Consider the following 25,104-nt stretch of genomic DNA (forward strand, 5'->3'; position numbering starts at 1 on the left):
TGCAGGGTGCAACCTTCTAGGCCCGGGGGCGTGGTGGAACCCAGGAGGAGCCCCTGATACTAGTGACCCTTGGCTGCACATCTGCAAGGATAGAACCTCGTACGGGGGGGAAAAGGCGTTTCTCTTTATGGTCTGGGAACAGATTACTGGGGAGGAGAGGTGGTGCAGGAGGAAGGGGTTGTGGAAGTTAAGTCCTCTGAATCAGCTTTTGGAAAGGCACTTACTTCCTGGCTCCACCTCAGATTGTTACGAGTGTCTCCGGGGTGTGGGCCCAAGGATGTGCATTCTTCAAAACTCCTCAAGCGATTTTGACCACTGTTCCTTTTGGCAAACAGTGGCCTCGTACTTTCAGGATCTTAGACGCCAGGCTAAAGGGGCCATGTTGACTTCCGGAGGTCGAAAGATCTGGGTCTCTTGGCTGTCTCCGCCCCCGCTTGGGGGTGGAGGGAGCGCCTAAGGAGAAGGATTCTTTATATGGGTACATTGCTAGATCCGTAATTTACCGCTACAAGCTTTCTGCATCCAGTTTTCCCTGGCTTCTCTGGAGAAGCCTTAGAGCTGCAGCAACTCGCAGAGAGACAAAGAGGTTGTAGGGGTGATTAATTTCCACCCCTGGACGTGCATAACACCGCAGCGATTCTTCTAATACCTCTCTTCCAGTGCTTTCCTTTCTGTTGTTCCAGTGCGTCTCCCACTTCCGCTGCCTTGGACTTAGGGAGCAAAATGCAGGCCCAAGGGACAGTCCAGAAGCCTTGTTTTGCCTTAGTCTTCAGTGGATATCTCAGAGGAGTTCCCTGTTAAGTCCGCTACCTAGCAGGTGACTTCCATGTGACTATGTGGCCTCTCTTGCATCACTGAGTGGAGATGGGATGCGTGGGACTGAGAGGCATAGTTGTCTCAAGTTCAGAATGAGATCCTCTCGAGTGACCGTTGAAACATAAAGGCTTCTTTATTTTCCATTTTTCTAAGTAACCAGCCTTATAACTGGATCCTTATAGAATAAGACAAACTTACTTATACAAAAAGCAAAGTCTGACCTTAAAGGAAGAGGCCGGCTGTGGGGAATGGGATTTGAAGTCAACATGCTGATGAACTGAGCACACTCCATCAAGTCTCAGTAATTCTTTTTTTTTTTTTTTTTTAATTCTTACTATTAATGAGATAGAGAACCAGACATCACTCAAGTACATGTGCTGCCCAGGATTGAACTTGGGACCTCATGCGTGAGAGTACAATGCCTTATCCACTGTGTCATCTCACGGACCACAAGTCTCAACAGTTCTAAGTCAGTCACAATTATGTTTGTCAAAATTATCCTTTGTCAAGATTTGTGGGATTCTGAATGCTATTTTTACTGTTCTATACAGTCCTTACTAGACTACCCTGTCCATTTATTTGCCATTGTATCAATAGTAGCACTCAGCCTTGATTGATCCTTGAGGAAGCCAAAGAGGGCCAAGTTCATGAGCTGTTTGCCCAGGCCTGTGGATCCTCCTATATGACCAGTTTGCCACAGTGGAATACACTGTGGTATCCACTGCTCCCGATCTGATGCCAACTTAAATGGCTGGTCCTTTCCCCTATGATTGCAGGAAATGCCAGATATGATATCTGGAAAAGCCACAGTATGGGGGATTTTTTGGCAGTGAGACAAAGCTAGAACCATTTATGGTCTGAGAATGCCCCCAAGTTCCTACAAAGGACACTCTGTCCACAGGGCTGTTGCATCCAACCAGCTTAACTTGCTCAGGGACCCACTATGGTGGGGGGGAGATATGGATGTACTTTTTACAGGCAGATGGCCAGGGAGGCGGGGTGGTGGTGCACCTGGTTAAGCACACATAGTACTAAGTGCAAGGACCTATGTAAGGATCTGTGTTGGAGCCCTTGACTCCCCACCTGCAGGAGGGATGCTTTACAACCTGAGAAGCAGATCTACAGTCTCTCTCTCTCCTTTTCTGTCTCTGCTCCTCTCTCAGTTTCTTTCCGTCCTACCCAATAAAATGAAAAAAATGGCCTCCAGGAGCATTGGATTCATAGTGCCATCACTGAGCCGCAGCGATCACCCTGGAGGTAAAAAAGTAAAAGAAAAAAAAAAAACTCCTGGGCTAGTATATAGAACTATATTGCTTATTGCATCTTCTTCTGTGTCTGGTACTGGTGAGCTCAGTGATACACAGTAACCCAGCACTCTCATTAGCAGTCTGGCTGGCCAAGAGGATATAAAAGAACAGGGCTATGTCTCCAGCTGGGAGTGAGCATGCTATTTTGGGGGAGGCTGCTACTTTTCTGGATGTTGCCCTAGAAGCAGTGGATTCGGACCAGGGTGTTGTTAAAATTCGGCGTCTCTAGCTCGCCGGGCTAGCTTCACGGGCGGGTAACAGAGAAGACCAGAGACATACGGCTGGGCAGGGAAGCTGTATTTCTTTATTCAGGAACAACGATTCATAAACTAAGACAAACTAATCACCAAACAGAACTCTGCTCTCTCTTTGCGGCGGCGCAAGCACTCTCCAACTCCGGAACTCTGGAACTCTGGCACTTCTCTCAGGGTTCCTAGGGGTGGGGCCAAGCGGGCTGCGAAACTAACTGGACTGATCCAATTTTCTTGGCGGGGGAGAACTAGAACAACCCAATGTAAAGCATACAACACCAGGGAGAAGTGGTCCTGCATCCTAATATTTCAGCTCTTAGCCAGCTTTGCTTGGCGCTCCAAGTAATGTGCACACTAACAGTATGGCATCCTATGACAGAGCTTCTCAGCCCCGATGCCACCCTTGGTGCCACAGTTGGGAGACAAGGATAGGGAACTACCTGCTAGAGTGCTGAGCAAGTTCCAAGTGTTTAACAATTTCTCCTCAAAATGTGTTGATATTGAATTCAAGGAGATTTGAAGTAAACTAGAGCTAAGGCATGGTTTTTACCAGTGCCACAATGAATTATGCTGTACAGTCTGTGTCCAAGCCTTTAGTCCTCATCAGAAGTCATGGGCTAGATACTATCAGTTCTGCTAAAGGGATTAAGGTTTTTACAGAACCAGTTCCAGAGTGTTCTGAAAGGGCTAACTAGCCGACAGAAGAGAAGTGAGAATATCACTGTTAGCATTATGTTTTCACTCTTTTTAATATTTTATTTTATTTAGTTATTTTATTGGACAGAAACAGAGACATTGAGAGAGAAAAAGAAGCTAGAGAAGGAGAGACTTCACTACTTATGAACTATTCTGCCTGTTGGTGGGGACTGGGGGTTTGAACCCTAGTATTTGCACATGGCAACATATGCTCAACCAGATACACTACCACCTGGCACTCTGTCATTTTACCCTTAAAATCTTGGTCCATTCAGATACATTTCCACTGTAATGAGGCTAAGTTGGTCTGTACTGTCTACTTTGTTTTGAGCATTCTGGAAAAATTCTCAAAAGGGGGGCTGGGTGATGGCACACCTGTTTGAGAGCATGTGTCACAATGCTTAAGGATCCCCTTTCAACTCCCTGGTCCCCACCTGCAGGGGGAAAGCATTGGAGGTGGAGAAGGAGTGCTGTAGGTGTTTCTCTCCTATCTTCCTCTCAACTTCTCTCTGTATCTAATAAATAAATAAATATTTTTAAAAAAGAAAAATTCTTAGTCACTCTAAAGCTAATCATATCAAAGTAAGGACTACAAAAGCTGAATAAGGGCAAGAGGCTAGCATACTTTAATGATGACTCTTTACTCACTACCAGGCCATCCCATCACCTGGGGCCCTAGTTCAGGAGTCCTGGGATTCCCACACAAACACGATGAGCCTAGACCTCGAATAAATCCCTCTCTCCGTTATCACTGGTCATCTCCATCAGGAGCAACATAATGAACCCCTTTGGGGGTCCCCATGGGACCTTCCCCTCAATGTGGATCAACAGTGGTAGAGATGTTCCATCCTCTGAAGGGGGTTGGATAACTTACTCTATCTACCACCTGAAGAAGATGGGTCCTGAAATTGGCGCAACTTGCACAGAATGCAAGTTCGGACCTACAGGGATGTAGAAGTTACATAGGTTCCTATGCTTAATATGGGCCCCAGATTAAATCGATGGGGTTTACAGTCAACAGTATTTATATACCTTTCCCATATTTGGGAGCTACTCTCTTCCCTGATCTTGCTTTCTAGCCCTTTTTCCAGCCATGACATTATCTCCCCAGACAATAACTTGGATCCATCTGCATATCAGTGTCAGGCTCAGGCAAAAACTAATAAAGTTATGGGCCTTTTGGAATATATCTAAAATAGACTTACTAGCTATTTCCAAAACAGAAACCCCAAATCTTCATCTGCAATATTCCAGCCTTTAGGTTCATGATTAATCAACAATTTGTGTGGCTTTATATGTTAACTCTTTTTCAGCCACTAGGTTCCAGATACTACCATGATGTCAACTGGACTTCTCTGGACAGATGACCCCACCAATGTGTCCTGGGCTCTGCTCCTTCAGAGCCCTGCCTCACTAGGGGAAGAGAGAGACAGTCTGGGAGTATGGATTGACCTGTCAACGCCCATGTTCAGTGGGGAAGCAATTACAGAAGCCAGACTTTGCACCTTCTGCACCCCATAATGACCCTGGGTCCATACTCCCAGGGGGTTAAAAAATAAGAAAACTATTGAGGGAGGGGATGGGATATGGAGTTCTAGTGGTGGGAATTGTACCCCTCTTATCCTATGGTCTTGTTAGTGTTTCCGTTTTATAAATAAATACATTAAAATAAAAAAAAAGAAGAAAAATTCTCAAAAGGGAAACCAACCTTGCTTTTATCTGTTAACTGTGGTCTCTAATGAAGGAGAATGTTGACTAATTTCAGTAATCTTTATGTAATATGTATTACTCTTATGAGTCTAAATTATATTTAACTTGCCCCAGTAAACTAACAGGTTTTTTTTTTTTTTTTTTTTTTAACGAAAGCCCTGCTCAGCTCTGGCTGATGATTGTGCAGGAGATTTAACCTGAGATTTTGGAGCCTCAGGCATAAGAATATCTTTGCATAGCCATTGTGCTATTTACCCTCTTTAACTTTTAAAATTTTTTTCTTCATCATAGCTACAACACCCCAGGCACATTTTTAATTTTTTAATTTTTGTTTGTTTTCAGATAGAGACAAGAATAGTAAAATAGCTAAATTAGATAAAGCCCCTGCTTTACTTGGTGTTTGACCCATCTTTGAACCTAGCCTTCACTACATTAGAGAAGCTTCAGGTGCTGTATTGTGCCCCTTGTCTGCCAATCTCTTTCTTCTTCTATCTGAAAAAAAGTCAGATCTGAGCAGTGAAACCCTTGTGATACCAAAATAAACACAAGAATAAGCACTCTCCAGGTGAATTATCTTGATGGGCCTTTAAAATTAATTGTAAATTGCAATATATTATTTCAAAATATACCACACAGTGTGAGAAATGACAAAAAAAAAAAAAATCCTGCATGTGGATGATGTGATTCACATTCCTGTACTGTTCTTGACCTTCTATAGTTTCCTATTAATGTCACAAACAACACTAAATTAGAAATCATTACATGTTTTGCTTCTAATGGTTGCTCATCTATGTCCCAAAGTCTGTTTGCATGCTCTCAAAGCTCAAACTGTTTCTGAATGTGTTTTTCATTCTAGTTTCTACATTGCAAGAAACTAGTGGGTATTCAATGGTATACGAGTGCTGGACTATTCTTTCTTTTTCACCCCCTCCTCTCCCCTTTCTCCCTCCTTCTCCTTTTCCCTCCTCCTTTTCCTCCTCTTTACCCCTTTCCTTCCCCCTCCTATTTTCACAACCCCCCTTGTTCTCTCTTCCTGACTAGACACATTTGTCTTATATGGTTAGCCATGTGTTAAACACTGTAGAATTTTCAGTCTCTTCTCTGATATGAGCCAAGTACTTATAATTGTAATTTCTGCCTTCAGTCTACCTCCTAGTAACAATTACTCACAACTCCTGCTGTATTCTCATTTTGCTTATAAACAACTCCTGGTCAGAGGAAATAAACTGAGATTTTCTTTACTGGATAATAGGATTCTGCTGAACCAACTTCCTTAAATGAAATTTGGGTAGACTTTTTTTTTTTGCCTCCAGATTATTGCTGGGGCTAGGTGCCTACACTACTACTCCACTGCTCCTGGAGGCCATTTTTTCCATTTTGTTTTCCTTGTTATTGTTATTGTTGCCACTGCTGCTGTTGTTGGATAGGACAGAGAGAAATCGAGAGAGGAGGGGAAGAGAAAGACACCTGCAAACCTGTTTCACCACCCATCAAACAACCCCCCTCCTGCAGGTGGGAAGCTAGGGGGCTCAAACCTGGATCCTTACTCTGGTCCTTGTGCTTCGAACACACACACTGTGCTTACCCTGCTGTGCTAATGCCCAGCCCCGGGGTAGACTGTTCTACTTTAATTCCTTTCAAAAGATGTCTGAAAAGCTGTGATAAGAAATTACATCTATGGTCTTGAATGTTTTTCTTTTCTTTTCTTTTTAAAAATTATTTATTTATAAAAAGGAAACACCTACAAAACCGTAGGATAAGAGGGGTACAACTCCACACAATTCCCACCACCAGAACTCCATATCCCATCCCCTCCCTTGATAGCTTTCCTGTTCTTTAACCCTTTGGGAGTATAGACCCAAAGTCATTGTGGGATGCAGAAGGTGGAAGGTCTGGCTTCTGTAATTGCTTCTCCACTGAACTTGGGCAGTGACCAAGGTCAATCCATACTCCCTCCTGCCTGCCTCTCTCTTTCCCTAATGGGGCGGGGTTCTGGGGAATTGTAGCTCCAGAACACATTGGTGGGGTCCTCTGTCATGGGAAGTCTGGTTGGCATCTGGAACTTGGTGGCTGAAAAGAGTGTTCACATATAAAGCCAAACAAGTTGTTGACTAATCATGAACCTAAAGGCTAGAGTAGTGTAGATGAGAGTTGGGGGCCCTCCATTTTGTAGATAGCTTGTATGCATATTTTAGTTATATTCCAAAGGGCTTGTGGCTATACTAGTTTTTTTTTTTCCCCCTGAGCCTGAAATCTGTTAGGCAGGTGGATTCTAGTTATTGCCTGGGGAGATGATGTCATAGCTGGAAAAAGGACCAGAAAGCTGTATCAGGGAAGAGAGTAGTTCCTAAATATGGAAAAGGTATATAAATATTGTTGACTGTAAACCCCATCGATTTGACCTGATTGGGGGCCCATATTCAGCTTAGGAGCTATGTGACCTCTGCATCCCTATAGATCTGACCTCACAGTCTATGGTTATCAGTAGGAACATTCATAGCTGCCCCAATATCAGGACCTATCTTCCTCAGGTGTAGCACAGAGTATGTTGTCCAGCCTCCCTTCAGAGGATGGAACATTCTCTACCATTGTTGATCCAAGTTGAGGGCAAGGTCCTATGGGGGCCCACAAAGGGGTCTGTTTTGTTGTTCCTGATAGAGATGACCGGTAACAATGGTGAGGGGGATGTATTCGAGGTCTAGGCCCATCATGTCTGTTTGGGAATCTCTGGACTCCTCGAATAGGGCCCCAGCTGATGGTGTGGCCTGATAGTGACTTAAAGAGTCATCATTAAAGTATGCCGATATCTTGCCCTTATTCAGCTTTTGCAGTCCTTGTTTTGATAAGGATAGCTTGGGAATGAGTGTTGGAAGTATAGTAGGAAATAGGTGAGGAGGGTGTCTAAGCCTAAGTAGACGCTATTTCATTATGAACTTCATACTGACTCACTGTAGACTATTGTGTACTTTTGCTTTCAGGTATATCTTTTGCCCTAATTTATGGATACATGTGAACATATGCACTATCTTATGGGACCTGGTCTGTATCTATAGGTTTTGAGACTTTGTTGGGAAGTGAACCTTCTGGAATGGAATTAGAGAATCCTATGAAAGGAAGGGTCTCACCTGAGTAATGAGGCTCAAGGGTTGGCATTCCATGCCTGATGTCTCTGGACACAGTCTGAAGTGAAGCATGCCAAGGTGGTACTCGTTGCGTTGCTTAGGCTGGGATCAGCAGATGTAAAATCATTTGGTATGAATTGAGAGACGCATGCAGGAAAGTGAGCCCCACCCTAGAGGTTCCAGGACTGGGGGAAATATAGGCTCTATAGAGGAAGCGGGAGGTTCCTGCTGTCTTAGGGTTTAAGAAGACGATAGATAGTTATTGCTATAATCACATTATTTGGCAATTGGGTTAACTTTGAAAAATCCCTTTGTTAGGATTTTCTGTATAATACCCAACATCACCATAATTTAGGTCCTTTGATATTATTTGTATATAGCTGTGCCACCGATTGCTTCTGTTCTCCCTGGTCTAAGTTTTTTTTTTTTTAAAGATTTTATTTATTCATGAGAAATGATAGGAGAGAGAGAAAGAACCAGACATCACTCTAGTACATGTGCCTCCGGGGACTAATCTTGGGACCTCATGCTTGAGAGTCCAAAGCCTTATCCACTGTGCCACCTCCCAGACCACTGTCTAAGTTTTTAAGAGAGTCTACATATGAAAGACTGAGCCTATGGTCTGTGCATTAAAAAGTTTGAGACAGGTGGATGCTCGGCTTCATGGGGTAGAGGTGGGGAGGGGGATGGGATGGGACATAGTCTTGTGTTGGTGGAAATGGTGTTTATGTACACTCCTATTAATTTGTAGTCATATAAATCACTATTTAATATGAGAGGGGAAAATTGATTGAATGTCTCAACTTTTTAAAGCACAGACTAAATCTTTTTTGATACAAAGGCTGAGTCTTGATATGTTGACTTTCTTAAAAGCTTAGACCAGGGAGAACACAAGCAATCAATGGCTCAGCTATATACAAATAATGTCAAAGGACCTAAATTATGGTGATGTTGGGTATTATACAGCAAATCCTAACAAAGGGATTTTTCAAAGTTAACCCAATTGCCAAATAATGTGATTTTAGCAATAACTATCTAATGCCTTCTTAAACCCTAAGACAGCAGGAACCTCCCGCTTTCTCTATAGAGCCTGTATTTCCTCTGGTCCTGGAACCTCTAGAGTGGGGCTCACTTTCCTGCATGCTTCTCTCAATTCATACCAAATGATATTTTATCTGCTGATGTCAACCTAATCAACACAACGAGTACCACCTTGGCATGCTTCACTTCAGACTGTGTCCAGAGACATCAGGCATGGAATGTCAACCCTTCAGCCTCATTACTAGGGTGAGACCTTACCTTTCATAGGATTCTCTAATTCCATTCCATGAAAGTCCCAAAACCTAGAGATATAGACCAGGTCCCATGAGATAGTGCATATGTTCATATGTATCCATAAATTAGGGCAAAAGATATACCTGAAAGCAAAAGTACACAATAGTCTGTAGTGAGTTAGTATAAAGTTCATAATCCAATAGTGTCTGCTTAGACTTTGATACCCTCCTCACCTACTTCCTATTACAGTTCTCTCACTAAAAATTAAAAAAAAAGCTTGAGACATTAATCAATTTTTCCCTCTCATATTAATTAAATAGTGATTTATATGACTACATATTAATAGGAGTGTACATAAACACCATTCCCACCACCAAAAGACTGTGTCCCATCCCACCTCCCCTACTAACCACCCCTCACCCCCACCCCTGCCCCATGAAGCCAAACATATACCCTCACCCTTAACCCAGGGCCTTTACTTTGGTGCCCTACTCTGAATTCAGTCAAATCCTGCTTTGAGTTTCCTTCTCTGTTCTTCTTTCTCAACTTCTGTTGGTGAGTGGGATCATCCCATACTCCTCTTTATCTTTCTGACTAGCTCACTTAACATAATTCCTTCTAGTTCCATCCACGATGGTTCAGAGAAAGTGGGTTCACTGTTCTTAACAGCTCCATAGTATGTTTTTCTTTTTCATTTGCTGAATACTGCCAGCTTTTCTTAGATGAAGTACAGGGTCAGAAAATGCTCTCTTTATAAAATAGTTGCTGTCACAATCCGGGGATTTCTAGATTTGTTTGCTATTCACCCAGCAGAGCAGTTTTTTATTAGTCTAGGAGACATTTTTCTTTCTTTATAAAAATATTTTTATTTACTTATTATTGGATAGAGGCAGAGAGAAATTTAGAGAGGAGGGGAGACAGGGAAAGAGACAGAGAAGACACCTGCAGCCCTGCTTCACCACTTGTGAAACTTGCCCCCCTATAGGTGGGGACCAGGGTAGGAAACATTTTTCTTTTCTTTTTTTCCCCATTCTGTTGGTGAAGGACACTCAGAAGACTTGCCTGAGGTTGGTGGCTGGAGGAGGGAAGAAAACTTACTCTGTATTTCAACTTTAACTTAGGAATGCTTGCAGAATTTAGCACATAATTGACCTATAACTCTAAATGTAAGAAATAGTTCCTGCTTGAGGGACCTTTCCATGCTTTTATGTTCTTTTTGAGAAGAGATGTATCTCATCCTTTCTCTCTGAGAACATTCAATTTCATTGTTCTCTTCCCTGTCAAACCAGAAAATTTTTTGGCAGAACATGCAACTAGCTCTTATTAAAGATGATAATAGCAACATTCTCTCCTGCAACTGGTTGTTTCTGTCAGCATGCCTTACACGATACTGGAAAAACCTGACAGTTGTGACCTAATTACAGCCTATTTCCAAATTCACAGAGGACTGACCTTCAGGTTTATATTGTTGTCTTTTAGTAGACGAATCTGAATACTGACCTTAAGGTACTTTTACATACTAATAGGCTGTAAAGATATATTTAACTAAGCATTTCTTTCTTTTTCTAATTTTTTTTTTGCATTATCTTTATTTATTTATTAGATAGAGACAGCTAGAAATCGAGAGGGAAGGAGTGATAGAGAGGGAGAGAGACAAAGAGACATCTGCAGCACTGCTTCACCACTTGCAACATTTTCCCCCTACGGGTGGGAACTGGGGGCTCGAACCTGGGTCCCTGAGCACTGTAACATGTGAGCTCAACCAGGTGCGTGGCGCCACCACCCAGCCCCCTTACCTAAGCATTTCTAAACAAAGCTTCTAAACTAATTAAGCATATCCATTAAGTGGTAAAAAGGTAATAATTGACCATATTTTGAACTCTAGTTTTTACATCTACTGGAATTTAAATTTTAGGTGATTGGTACAACTAAATGTCCTTTATTATTATTATTTTAAAAGATGTATTTAGGAAAAAAAGAGAACGAGACATCAGAGTATAATTTATTTCTGGTTCTTGGGGTTTCAGACTGTACTCAGCCATTAAGCTATCTCCTTAGCCCTACATGTTCTTTAAGATCTGTTTCTTGAAACAGACAAAGCTGCAAAAAACAAAAACCCAACTGTGACTGAAAATTACGATGCTGGTCGGAAGGAAGGTCGGATGGGAGGTTTTTGTGGTGAGGAATAGGTGAAGAAACAGGAACTTTAGTGGTGGATGTGGTGATCTGTACACAACACATGCACACACATATGTACATACAAATACACAAGTGTACTCCTGAAAATTGACAGTTTTGTAAACCAACGTTAAATCAATGTAAACAAAGTATTTAAAGAAAAAAAATTTCTTGGATAAGAGAGTTAGTATATTGGTTATATAAAGTACTTTCATGTCTAGTCTGAGGCTTTAAGTTTATTTCCCCTGAACTACCGTAAACCAGAGCTGAGCAATGTTCTGGTTAAAAAAAGAGCTTCAGGGAGTCTGGTGGTAGCACAGCAGATTAAGCGCACGTGGCACAAAGCGCAAGGACCAAAGCGCAAGGACCGGAGAGTAAGGATCCGGGTTCGAGCTCCCTGCTCCCCACCTGCAAGGGAGTCGCTTCACAGGCGGTGAAGCAGGTCTGCAGGTGTCTGTCTTTCTCTCACCCTCTCTGTCTTCCCTTCCTCTCTTCATTTCTCTCTGTCCTATTCAACAACAACGACATCAAAACAACAGCAACAATAAAAGCAACAAAGTCAACAAAAGGGAAAATAAATAAATATAACAAAACAAAAAAGTTTAAAAAGAAAAAAAAAGAGCTCCAGTATTAAGAGTATTATCCTTTGTATTACATTCCAAACAAGTTTCATATACTCTAAGGTCTGTGGAAATAATAACAGTATGGAGCTATTTTAGTTTCTACAGATCTATTCCTCTGGGTAAATTGTGGAAAAATTGTTTGTGCTTAGATGCATAATTTCTCAATAGACTAACTGGACTACTGTTAGTTTTATAGATAACCCTTACAGATTTATTTCCTTTTGGCCGGGGAAGTAGCCCATTGCTAAGTAAAGTGCACACTTGATCCCCAGCACTGCATAAGCAGGAGTGGTGCTCTGCTCTGTATAAACCTTTAAAAAAGAATTTATTAAAGTTTATTTCCTTGAAGTTAGAATTTTTCTTTTAGCACTTTAAAGGTAAATAATGTTACTTTATATATTCTTTTTTTAAGGTACAATACAAGAAGCTGGAGCACTTTTAGGCAACAAGAATGTCCGTGTCAACTGTTTGGATGAGGTAAAATTTAACAAAAGATTTTACAAAGTGTTTCATATGAGTAGAGATAATCTGTAATATCTAACTAGCATCTAATTGTAAGGTTTGTTTCCAATACATTTTTGCTCAAGTTAAACTGATTATATGTAATAAAAAGTGACAAAAGAAAAACATGTACAAATATGTTTAATTTTACTAGAAATCAAACTATCGCAAATTAGAGCAAAACCATACCATATCTTGTGTTGTGTAAGAAATAATAATCTTTTTATTTATTTATTTTCCCTTTGTTTTTGCCCTTGTTGCTTTATTGTTGTAGTCATTATTGTTGTTGTTATTGATGCCTTCGTTGTTGGATAGGACAGAGAGATATGGAGAGAGGAGGGGGAGACAGGGAGAGAGAAAGATAGACACCTGCAGACCTGCTTCACCGCTTGTGAAGCGACTCCCCTGCAGGTGGGGAGCCGGGGGCTTGAACCGAGACCCTTATGCTGGTCCTTGTGCTTTGCGCCACCTGCACTTAACCGCTGTGCCTGACTCCCAGAAATATTAATCTCTTACATATTGATGTTTAAGCATACATTAGCATTATATTCTGGGAAAAAATTAGAATATGTAACAGTTTTGAATATGCATACTTATTTTTGGCATATCTAATTTTTATTGAATATATTTGTATATATTTATGTTTAAGAAAAGTTGTCTGCACCTAACTTCAATTTTCTAGAATAATTTCTATCCAAAATAATTCTTTTAGATAGTGGTAATATCTATTCTTAGAATTCTGTTTGGCTACTATTAACCATGTCTGGCAAGTAACTATTATACAGCAAGGACAGTCTAGTACTTTTAGAAAGTAAACTTTCATTTTTTTGTGCATAAGAAAATATGGTTTTGTTCATGCTTTGCCATACATGAGTGAGAAAATTATTATCAGACAACACAGCAAAAAGTATTAGCAAATTAAAGTTAAGGATGAAGACTCTTTAATTTAGATTAAATTAACAATTCTGAGAGTTGGGTAGTAGCGCAGTGGGTTAAGCGCACGTGGCGCAAAACACAAGGACCAGTGCAAGGATCCCGGTTCGAGCCCCCAGCTTCCCCCCAGCAGGGGAGTCACTTCACAGGTGGTGAAGCAGGTGTCTATCTTTCTCTCCCCCTCTGCCTTCCCCGCCTCTCTCCATTTCTCTCTGTCCTATCTAACAACGATGACGTCAACAACAATAACTACAACAACAATAAAAATCAACAAGGGTAACAAAAGGGAAAATAAAAAAAAATTAAAAAAACAAAATTCAGTGAGAGAATGCTAGCCTTCAACCTTAAAAGATTTGAAGTTCATAACAAAAAAGAAACTTCTATAAAGAAATTAGAAAGAGGCTGGGCAGTGGTGGCACACTGGGTTAAGTGCACATAGTACAAAGTTTACGGACCTATACAAGGATCCCATTTTGAGCCCCTGGCTCCCCACCTGCAGCGGGGGGTCTCATTACAAGCAGTGAAACAGATCTATAGGTGTCTATCTTTCTGTCTTCTCTCCTCTTCTCAATTTCTCTCTGTCCTAACAAAAAAAAATTAAAAATGGCCATAGGAGCAGTGGATTTGTAGTGCAGGCAACCAGCCCCAGTGATAACCCTAGAGGCAAAAAAAAAAAAAAGGACAGAAAAATGTAGATGAACTAGTTTGCAGTCTATGTACTGCATTATAAGAAAGAAGAAAAGTGATCTCCTTTTCATAAAAGCTAGTTTATATATTATACTATTTAGTAAAGGAAAAAAAATTTTATTAGTGATTTAATAATGATTGACAATATTGTGGGATAAGAGGGGGAGAATACCATACCATACCATTCCCATCACTAGAGTTCTGTATCCCACCCCGTTCATTGGAAGCTTCCCTGTTCTTTATCCCTCTGGGAGTATGAACCTAGTATCTTTATGGGGTGCAGAAAGTGAAAGGTCTGGCTTCTGTAATTGTTTCTCTGCTGGACCTGGGTGTTGACAGGTTGATCCATACCCCCCAGCCTGTTTCTGTTTTCCTAGTGGGGTAGGGTTCTGGGGAGGTGGAGTTCCATTGGTGAGGTTGTCTGTCCAGGAAATCAGGTTGGCATCATGGTAGCACCTGCAACTTGGTGGCTGAAAAGCATTAAGATACAAAGCAGAACAATTTGTTTAATAATCAGGAACCTAAAGGTAAGACTATAGCAGATGAGATTTGGGATCTTCATGTTAGAAGAAGGTAGGAAGTCTATTTTAGGTTTATTCCAAGGGCCCATGACTTTACTAATTTTTGCCCGAGCCTGACAGCTAACATGCAGGTGGGCTAAAAGTATTGTCTGGGGATATGGTGTCAGAGTTGGGAATAGGACTAGAAAGCTGGGTCAGGGCAAAGAGTAGCTCTCAAATATTGGAAAAGTATATAAATACCATTGGTTGTAAACCCCATTGATTGGACCTAGGGCCCATGTTTATTCATATTTAGCATAGACGCCTGTATAACCTCAGGATCCCTGTCAGTCTGAGCTAACATTCCATGGTGCTAGCTAGGAACATTCTAGACTGAACTCATTTCAGGAACAGTCTTCCTCTGGTGGCATGTTGGCCCAGCCTCTCTTCAGAGAGTGTGGCAATTTCTACCATTACTATTTGACACTGAGGGCAAGGTCCTATAGAGGCCCACGGAGGATTTATGATGTTGTTCCTGATGGAGATGACTAGTGACAGTGGAGAGACAGATCTGCTAGAGGTCTAGGCCCATCATATCTGTATAGGAATTTCAGGATTCCCTGACTAGAGTCCTAAATGATGGGGTAGCCTAGTAGTGACCAAAAGGACCATCATTAGAGAGTGCTGGTCTCTTGCCCTTATCCAGCTTTTGTAGTCCTTACTTTATCTGACAAGGTTAGCCTTAGAGTGATGGAGGGAAGTGAAATAGGGAGTAGATAAGGAGGGTATCTAGGTCTAAGTAGAAAATATTTGAGTAAGTACTTTATGGTGTCCTTTTTAGGTCTTTCTACTTTGTTGTTAAAATTTCCGGAGGCTCTTGCCGGGCTGGCTTGCTTCACGGCGGGTAACAGAGACGCGGAGACAATGGCTGGGCAGGGAAGCTGTATTTCTTTATTCAGCACTCTTTCTTTTACTCTGGAACTCAGAAACCCAGGAACTCTGTCTCTCTGGCACTCTCTCTTACTCTGTCACCCTGAAACTCTCGAACTCAGGAACTCAGGAACTCTGTCACTCTCGAACTCAGGAACCCTCTCCCCGGGGTTCCTTGGGGCGGGGCCAAGCAGGCCCACAAAATTAACAGGACTCATCCAATTCTCTTGGCGGGGGAGGGCTAGAACAAACCAATGTAAAGCATACAACAATTCCCCCTTTTCTTTTTAACTAAATGACTATAGTATCAAGGGTGTGGGGTGAACAGAAACATATATAACAAAAACCAGCATGTTGCCAAGGGAAGGCCTGAGGGGGCCATATCTGCCTCTGGGGGGCTACTTGCCTCAACGGGCATTTGCATGGGGCGGGGTCAGGAAAACGGAAGCTGCAGGCGGAGCTGAAACCAAGGCAGCAGGGGCCGGGGGCGGGGTCAGGAAAACGGAAGCTGCAGGCGGAGCTGAAACCGGAACGGCAGGGGGAGGGGCTAGAGAACCCTTAAAAGGGAAGTCAGGAAGAAATGATGATAGAGTTTGCAATTAGTGTCTTACAGTCTTGTTAATCAGTATTAAATCGTTAAATAAAAAAATGAGTTACTATCAACCTGTTTCCAGTTGTTAATGGCATACTTTAGTGCATAAAAGTTTTTTATTGGCTAGAGATGGAGAAATTGAGAGGGGAAGGGGAGACAGAGAGGAACAGAGACAGAGAGACACCTGCAGCCCTGCTTTACCACTTGTGAAGCTTTCCTCCTGGAAGTGGGAATCAGGGGCTTGAACCTGGGTCCTTGTGCAGAAGGTGGAGGGCCTGGCTTCTGTAATTGCTTCTCTGCTGAACATGGTCATTGGCAGGTCAGTCCATACTCCCAGCCTGTTTCTGTCTTTTCCTAGTAGAGTAGGGCTCTGGAGAAGTGTTGTTCCTGGACATATTGGTGAGGTCGTCTATCTTGGAAGGTCAGTATGGCATCATAGTAACATTTGCAGTTTGGAGTAGTTGAGTGGGTATGGGTCAAGTTACCTGAAAGGTCCTTGACCTCCCTATAATCCTTAGAACAGCAGTCCTCTGAGGAATTTTTGGTGGTATCTTAACAGTACAGTGAGTTATACTCATTAAGAACAACTTAAATTGTTATTATTCCTAAAGTGTATCAAAATAAGAAGCTTTATATCTAGAGTTTTTTTTTTATTCAGTTCAACATTGAAATTCTAGCATTTATAGATCTTGGATTATTGAGAAAATCCTCTTGTTGAAAATAGTTCGTTCATTTTTTTCACCATATAGTAGTAGGTGCCTAGTATATAGAATGTTGGATGCTTCATTGAATGTGTACTCAGCATATGGAAACTAAATAGTATAGCTAAATGCAATGCTTCCAACCACTTCTTCACATTTATACAATCATATATGACCAGATCATACTTTTTATCAAAATATGTAATTTTGGAGATTGTTTTTAAAATGATATGACTATAATGTATATATCTTCTTTCTTGTTTTTCTCATTGGCTGTAATTCATAGAAATGTTGCTAAGAGCTGTAGATAAGTTTATTCATTTGCTTAATATTTTATGTAATATACCATGCTGTATTCAACTTTACATTGGTAGATATTCTATTTGTCTTATCTTAGGACTTAAAAACAAATTTTGGGCAGTAGCTCATCAGGTTAACTGCACATGGCACAAAGCACAAAGACTGGCTTATAAGGATCCCAGTTCGATCCCCTGGCTCTCCACCTGCAGGGGGGTTGCTTCACAAGCAGTGAAGCAGGTCTGCAGGTGTCTATCTTTCTCTATCCCTCTCTGTCTTCCCTTCCTCTCTGCATTTTTCTCTGTCCTATCCAACAACAACAACAATAATAACCACAAAGATGATACAACAACAAGGGCAAAAAAAGGGAAAAAATGGTTTTCAGGAACAATGGTTTCGTGGTGCAGGCACCGAGTCCCATCAATAACCCTGGAGGCAAATATATATATATATATATATATATATATATATATATATATATATATATATATATATATATATGTATATACTTGTTCATTAGCTGTTCAAGATTCCTGTAGAGTTAGGTGTAAGTGGGAGGGATAAGAACTCTTGTGAATCTAGGTTCTAGTTCCTACTCCAGCCACTTGGTAGTCATGAGAGATTAAACACATCTCCTCTTAAGATGCACTTACAAGGGCAGGGGTAGATAGCATAATGATTATGCAAAGAGACTCTCATGCCTGAGCCTCCAAAGTTCTAGTTCAATCCCCTGCACCACTATAAACCAGAGCTGAACAGTGCTCTGGTAAAAAAAATTAAAAAAAAAAAGATAACACTTACAGAAGCCAGACCTTTCATCTTCTGTGCCCCATAAAGAATTTTGGTCCATACTCTCAGAGAGTGAAAAATCTTAGGGGAAGATGCCCACAGGGTTCTGAACTCTAGTACTCTAGTACTCTAGTTCCATTAGGATCTGGAGAGAGAAGAGGAAAAAAGGAAGGACATTTAGAAGTGATAACAGGTGTAGGTATGACTTAGAAAGAAAAGGAAGGCAGGGTCATACTATATATATATATATTTATAGAAATAATAGTCAACCAATGTGTGTAGCCTTGGGAGAACTACTGTAGTTTCCAACAGAGGGAATTGGGACGCAGTGCTCTGGTGGTGGGAACAGTATGGAATTATACGCTTGTCATCCCATAACTTTGTAAATCAATGTTAAATCACTAATAAAGAAGTTAAAAATAATAACTTTAATGTAATTTCTCAGATGATTTATTTATTTTATTTATTTTATTTCAATATTTTTTATGTCAAATCTTATACTAAATAAGGTAGAAATAATAATAATAATACATGTTTCCTGAGTCTTATTTACTTATTTGTTAAAAATACTCAGCAAGGGTGACGGGTGGTAGCGCAGTAGTTAAGCAAAGCGCAAGGTCCAGCGCAAGGATCCCTGTTCGAGCCTCCAGCTCTCCACAGGCAGCAGGGGTCACTTCACAAACAGTGAAGCAGATCTGCAGGTGTCTTTCTCTCCCTCTCTGTTATCCCCTCCTCTCTTCGTTTCTTTCTGTCCTAGCCAACAACAGCAGTAACAACAACAACAACATAATAAGGAGGATAACAACAACAAAATGGAAAAAATGGCTTCCAGGAGTAGTGGATTCGTAGTGTGGGTACCAAGCTCCAGCAATAACCCTAGAGGGAAAAAAAAATCCTCAGCTAACAGCTTTTTTTTTCAGCTGTTTATGAAAGATGCAGTTAGAGAAATGAATATAAATGTTTTTAAAATTCATGTTTATGTTTTATAATCTAACTGCAAGTATTGTTCACAGAAGAAAAAGTAAATGCATAGAATTAATAATTCTTTCTTTCCAATTGAAGAATGGAATGACTCCTCTAATGCATGCTGCATATAAAGGGAAACTTGATATGTGCAAATTACTATTGCGACACGGAGCTGATGTAAATTGTCATCAACATGAACATGGATACACAGCCCTCATGTTTGCTGCACTTTCTGGTGAAATTTTAACCTTTATTTTAAAATGCTAACATCAGTTATCTCTATACCTTTGTTGTAAGTACATGCACATAAATTAAATGCATTTTTATTTTAGTAATCAAAGATTAAATCTTTTAGAAAGAAACTGGAAATTTTATTTAACTTGTCAAAGATTTAAAAATGATGATGCTTGCATTGGCATTTAAAAATTTTTTTTTATCTATCTTTGCATTATTTCTGGGCATGCAGATCAGTGCAATCTTGCTGGAAGTTATTCTGACAAATGCATTTGAACTGCAGAACTTTTGATCCTACAGTATTTGTAGGTAAATGTTTTTAAGGGAAACATAGTTCAGTCTTGCAAAAATTAGTGGAAAATGCTGTTCATGGAGTATAATTTTTTAAAAGATTTTATTTATTTATTTATTTATTTATTTTTTACTGAGAAAGATAGGAGGAGAGAGAGAAAGAACCAGACATCACTCTGGTACATGTGCTGCTGGGGATCAAACTTAAGACTTCATGCTTCAGAGTCCAATGCTTTATCCACTGTGCCACCTCCTGGACGACTGGAATACAATTTTTTTATAACAAACTATTTGTAATTATTTCATTAGATGAAGAATGCAAATAGGATAACTATTGGTTTTCATATTGAAAAAAGCGTTCAAAAATAATTTCCCCAACTGATACACTAGAATGTATAGGGTGTGAGATGGTTTAGTAGATATTAAGTTAGGTCTCTATTAATTTTCTCCTGATGTTCTGTCTTTGTTTTTGTTTGTTTTCAGCCTATGCTAAACATTATCTTGTAGAAGTAAGTTTTGTTAAGAAATGATAGGGTGGTATAAGTAGCATAATAGTGCTATGTATGCATTATATAGCATAATAGTTATGCTAGGAGACTTTTATGCCTGAGACTCCAAAGTCCCAGATTCAGTCCTCCACACCACCATAAACTTGAATTGAGCAGTGCTCTGGTTTTTTAAGAAAGGGGTGGTGGTGCTGGGGTGAATGATAGCTACATTAAAAAAAAAAAAGTATCGCTTAATGTGTTTTCCAAAAGGTAATTTTTTCTGTTTGCTTATTACCAGATCACTGTTCAGTTCCAGCTTATGGTGGTATGGGAGATTGAACCTGAGACTTTGGAGCCTCAGTCATGAGTTTGCATAACCACTAAGCTATTTTCCTCATCCAAGGATTTTTTAAATTTTATTTATAAAAAGGAAACACTGACAAAACCATAGCATAAGAGGGGTACAACTCCACACAGTTCCCACCACCAGAACTCCGTATCCCATCCCCTACCTTGATATCTTTCCTATTCTTTAACCCTCTGGGAGTATGGACCCAAGGTTGTTGTGGGATGCAGAAGGTGGAAGGTCTGGCTTCTGTAATTGCTTCCCTGATGAACATGGGTGTTGATCCATACTCCCACCCTGTCTCTCTCTTTCCCTAGTGGGGTGGGATTCTGGGGAAATCAGAGCTCCAGGACACATTGGTGGGGTTGTCTGTCCAGAGAAGTCTGGTCGGCATCATGCTGGCATCTGGAACCTGGTGGCTGAAAAGAGAGTTAACATATAAAGCCAAACAAATTGTTGACTAATCATGAACCTAAAGGCTGGAATAGTGCAGATGAAGAGTTGGGGGGTGGGTATCTCCGTTTTCAAAGGATTTTTTTTTCTTTTCTTTTTCTATTATACTTGATAGGACAGAGAAAAATTGAAAGGGGAGAGGAGATAGGGAGGGAGAAAGATAGACACCTGCAGACCTGCTTCATCGCTTGTGAAGCATCCCCTGCAGGTGGGGAGTGGGGCTCAAACTCAGCCTTTGCACATGGTAATATTTGTGCTTAACTAGGGGTTTGCCTGACCCCCACCCAGGATAATTTTTATGAGCAGTATTACAGCACTTCACTCAGTGGTATAGTTGTGATTTCTATTTTCTGGTGAAAAATAAAAATATCCAAAAGATAAAAATCTTAAACTAAGTGGGAATAAAAAGTGTTCAAATTATTTAGAGCAGTACTTGAACTGTGCATTCCTCAACACTGTCAAATATGCTCCCTCTTAACACTAGGTAATAAAGACATAACCTGGGTCATATTGGAAGCTGGTGCCGAGACAGATGTTGTCAACTCCGTAGGAAGAACAGCTGCTCAAATGGCAGCCTTTGTGGGTGAGTTTTCATGGTGATGTTACTTCAGTTTGTACCTAAAATTCCCTTTTCCAATTTATTTTATCTTATCTTATTTTATCTTATCTTACTTTATTTTATTTTATTTTACCATAGTACTGCTCAGCTCTGGCTTATGGTAGTATGGGGGACTGAACCTAGGACTTTGGTGCCTCAGGCATGAAAGTCTCTTTGCATAACCATTATGCTATCTACCCCTGACCTCTAAAATTTCCTTCATGGGAAAAATTCCACTTTGCTTCTTAGAATAACAATGTTACTATGTTTGTTTGTTTATGAGAAATTGGGAGAGAACCAGAGTATCCCTATGGCACTTGTGATACTGGTGCTAGAACCCAGCAGCTAATGCTTGAGAGGGCAGTGCTCTATTTACTGTATCACCTTCTAGCCCAATGCTGTATTTATTTATTTTGTTTAATAAAGTGTTTATAGGTTTTCTCTGGTTTTTTAATTTTTTTTTTTTTTTACTTACTATTGGATAGAGACAGAGAGACACCTGCAGCTCTGCTTCACCACTTATGAAGCTTTCTCCCTGAAGGTGGGGACCAGGGGCTTGAACCTGGGTCCTTGTGCACAGTAATAGGTACACTTAGCCAGATGTGCCACTGCATGGCCCCAGTTTTCTCTTAACTTAATGACATGTGTAATGACACTTTGAGGAAAATAAACAAAATATCTTGAGTTTCTACTCAATGATATATAAAAAATAGTAGAACTGGGGCCGGGTGGTGGCACACCTATTTGAGCACACATGTTATAGTGCTCAAAGACCTGGGTTCAAGCCCCTGGACCCCATCTGCAGAGGGAAAGCCTCACAGGTGGTGAAGCAGGGCTGTAGGTGTCTCTCTGTCTCTCTATGACCCCTTTCCCTCTTGATTTCTGGCTGCCTCTATCCAAACAAACAAATAAATAAAGATAATTTAAAAAAAGAATAGTAGGACTATGCTTGCTTGTTGTCAAGAACTTTGAGCTTATGAGTATATGTTGATTTTTCTAGGGGAAGCAGTTTTACTAATGCTTAAGAGCACGAACTGTGGTACCAGCAAATTGATTTGAAATTCTAACTGTGCCACTTAGTAGCAAGCTACTTAATGATTTGGACTTTCATTTTCCTCATTGTAACAGTAATACATGGTTATTGGAAAGATCAAATGAGACTGTAGAATTAAGGTTTTTACATGTAGCACTGATAAATGTCATCAGTTACTATTATAAATAAATGCAGTAGTAATGCAATTCTTTCCCAGAAAGAAACATTACAATTGTTTAACTATCATCTTCATCTATCATAATTATTTGTTGTATGTTCCATATTCCTTGGTACATTAATTCTCTTACTGAACATGAAGGAAGAGTTTATGGGAGATTGGGAATAAGTATTTGATCTTTGATATTTTGGTCCCACTGAATTAGATATTAGGAGAATTTGCTGATAGAAAAGCAAAGATAAAAACATCTGATATTGGTTCTGGGTTCAAGTCCCTGGTCTCTACCTGGAGAAAGAAATCTTCACGAGCAGTGAAGCAGGGCTGCAGGTGTCTCTCTATCCCTCTGTACCTCCCCCTTCCCTCTCAATTTCTGGTTGTCTTTATCCAATAAATAAATAAGGATAATTATAAAAAAGCAATAAAAATATACTAGTTACTGTAGCATCTTAAAAAATATCTGGTATTTTGAAACTAGAAATGCCTCTGTGGGGCACTAATAATTTTCAACAAATGTTTCATGTTCACATTCTGTCTACTAGTTGTCACTCTAGGTAATTTGATTATCATGGTGTACAAGGTGGAGGTTTTTCAGCTAGCAGCACTGACAAACTATGAAAATATACTCAAAAGAATGATTAAAGGTGGTTAAGCGCACATAATGCAAAGCGCAAGGACCTGCGTAAGGATCCGGGTTCAAGCTTCTGCTCTCTGCCTGCAGGGGGGAAAGCTTCACAAATGGTGAAACAGGTTTGCAAGTGTCTTTCCATCTCTCTACCTCTCTATCTCCTCTCCCCTTCGATTTCTCTATGTCTTATCTAATAAAATGGGAAAAAATGGCCACCAGGAGCAATGGATTCATGCACCATCGCCCAGCACAGAACAGTGAATTCATAGTGCTGGTACCCAGCCCCAGTGATAGTCCTGGAGGAAAAAAAAAAGATTGAAGGACTCCATAGAAATATACTGAAGGTTCTTCTATTCCAAGTGGGTTTTGAGAGAAGTTACATTTAAGTAGAGAGATATAGTAGGGGTTAGCTCAGGGGAACAATAATCATTAATCATATATTATGACTTAATCTTAAAATTATTTACTGTTGATTAAAGTGATGAATTGCCTTACAATAGAAGAGCAAATATTATATTTAAATATTTTGTTATTTATTAATGAGAGAGAATCAGAGCATCACTTTAGCATGTGTGATATCAGGGATCAAACTCAGGACCTCATGCTGGTAAGTCCAGCACTGTACCCATTGCACTACTTCTTGGGCCACTGAGAGCAAATATTCTTACTTTGTTTTAATTCATTTTCAGGATTTGAGAAAGGTTTGACCTTGCTATGAAAGCTTCAGTGAAATGGTGAGCCTTTCTCAGTCAATATCTAAAGAGAAGAACAAAACTATACTTTAGGACCCACCTGACTCAATATACTGCATTTGCCACTTAGCAACCATGTTAGGATGAAATGATTATAACTCCCTTATTTCTCCACATTCTCTGTTTTTTTCTTTTCTGGCAATAGACCTCCTCCATCACAACTACCAGTTTCGGATTTTGCTGAGAGAGTTTAGTACTTTCACTACCAACATGTTGTTACAACGTATTCATGAAATTACTTCTCTTTCAGTAACCATCACTACCAAAAGTAACATTTACAAGTCCTGTTATCACTATTCCTTTTGATGAGCTGTCTGTTGTCAGGGGCTGGTGCTTTACATACTCATTTCTCCTTGTTCAACTTTGAGATTGCTACTCATGTAGTTGATGGTTCTAGGACCTTCTCAAATAGTATAAGGCTGCATATTAAAGTTCAATCATAACCCAAACTATCTTTCCTCTTAATTGTCACATCATGGCTAGTTTCATGGTTCTTCTATCTCTATTATTTTTTCAGATGTAGAAGTTACTCCTGGTTTTGTTAAGTGAGCATTTGCTTTATTTTTCTTTGTAAACTTTGTTTCTCATTCTGGAAGGAAAGTTGGTTTCACTTGCAGTTTATCCTTGAAAGTGAAAGTCATTAGTGGGTATATCTGCTCTTGTGAGTGTACTCATTGATTCTGACTAGAGCTAACTTAGTGAGCCCTTTCATTTTGAATGACTCAAGTCCAGAGATAATAATAATGGAGTAAAATAATGCACTGGTCCTCTACTCCTAGCATTACTTTTCTGTTAACAGTACTATTTTACGTATGCACCTTCAGAAATCACAAATTAAAAACTTGTAAAACTACATACAATGCATGAGATGCATGATCCAGTAAGGTGCTCTGTTCCACACTTTACTGTCAAGCAAAGAAGTTAGTTTTTGAAACAGTAGAAGGAAGTGTGTGCCCAGGGTTGATGGAAATTTTATTCTTTACTGAGGCAAAAGCAGGAAACCACTTCATTCCTGGGTTTTCCTGGAACTCTCCAGGAAGTTGAGTGTCCCACCATCCTCAAGTACCTGTGACAGTTTGGCCCAGAATGCAAACCCTCTGCCCCCAAAATCATCTATTGTGGGCAGAATCAAGTAGATTCTGTGTTGGTATGCTTTTAAAAACCCCTTCTGTTTCATTTGGTTTAAATCCCCCCTGCTTAACACTATTCTATTTACATAACCACTTCATTCT

At 40.2% G+C, this 25,104-nt stretch overlaps 2 protein-coding genes across 4 annotated transcripts in view; one reads left to right on the top strand and one right to left on the bottom strand.

The window, feature by feature from the left end:
* Positions 1-374, bottom strand: part of BZW2 (basic leucine zipper and W2 domains 2) — a 59,952-nt gene extending 59,578 nt beyond the window's left edge. Inside the window, exon 1 of one of the 2 annotated variants that reach the window (XM_060196139.1) lies at positions 225-374. The gene's annotated coding sequence lies outside the window, so the exon portion shown is untranslated. The remainder of the gene's footprint in view (positions 1-224) is intronic. The other variant, XM_060196142.1, reaches the window with a different exon arrangement.
* The window catches only part of ANKMY2 (ankyrin repeat and MYND domain containing 2), a 54,235-nt gene that overhangs the window by 533 nt on the left and 28,598 nt on the right, over positions 1-25,104 (top strand). For both annotated transcript variants that reach the window (XM_060196138.1, XM_007531967.3), the window contains exons 2-4: positions 12,391-12,455; positions 18,971-19,109; positions 21,171-21,269. In XM_060196138.1, the coding sequence (XP_060052121.1) occupies positions 12,391-12,455; positions 18,971-19,109; positions 21,171-21,269 (303 nt within the window). The remainder of the gene's footprint in view (positions 1-12,390; positions 12,456-18,970; positions 19,110-21,170; positions 21,270-25,104) is intronic.

Source organism: Erinaceus europaeus, chromosome 8 (genome assembly GCF_950295315.1).
Source record: "Erinaceus europaeus chromosome 8, mEriEur2.1, whole genome shotgun sequence".
NCBI classification, from domain to species: domain Eukaryota; kingdom Metazoa; phylum Chordata; class Mammalia; order Eulipotyphla; family Erinaceidae; genus Erinaceus; species Erinaceus europaeus.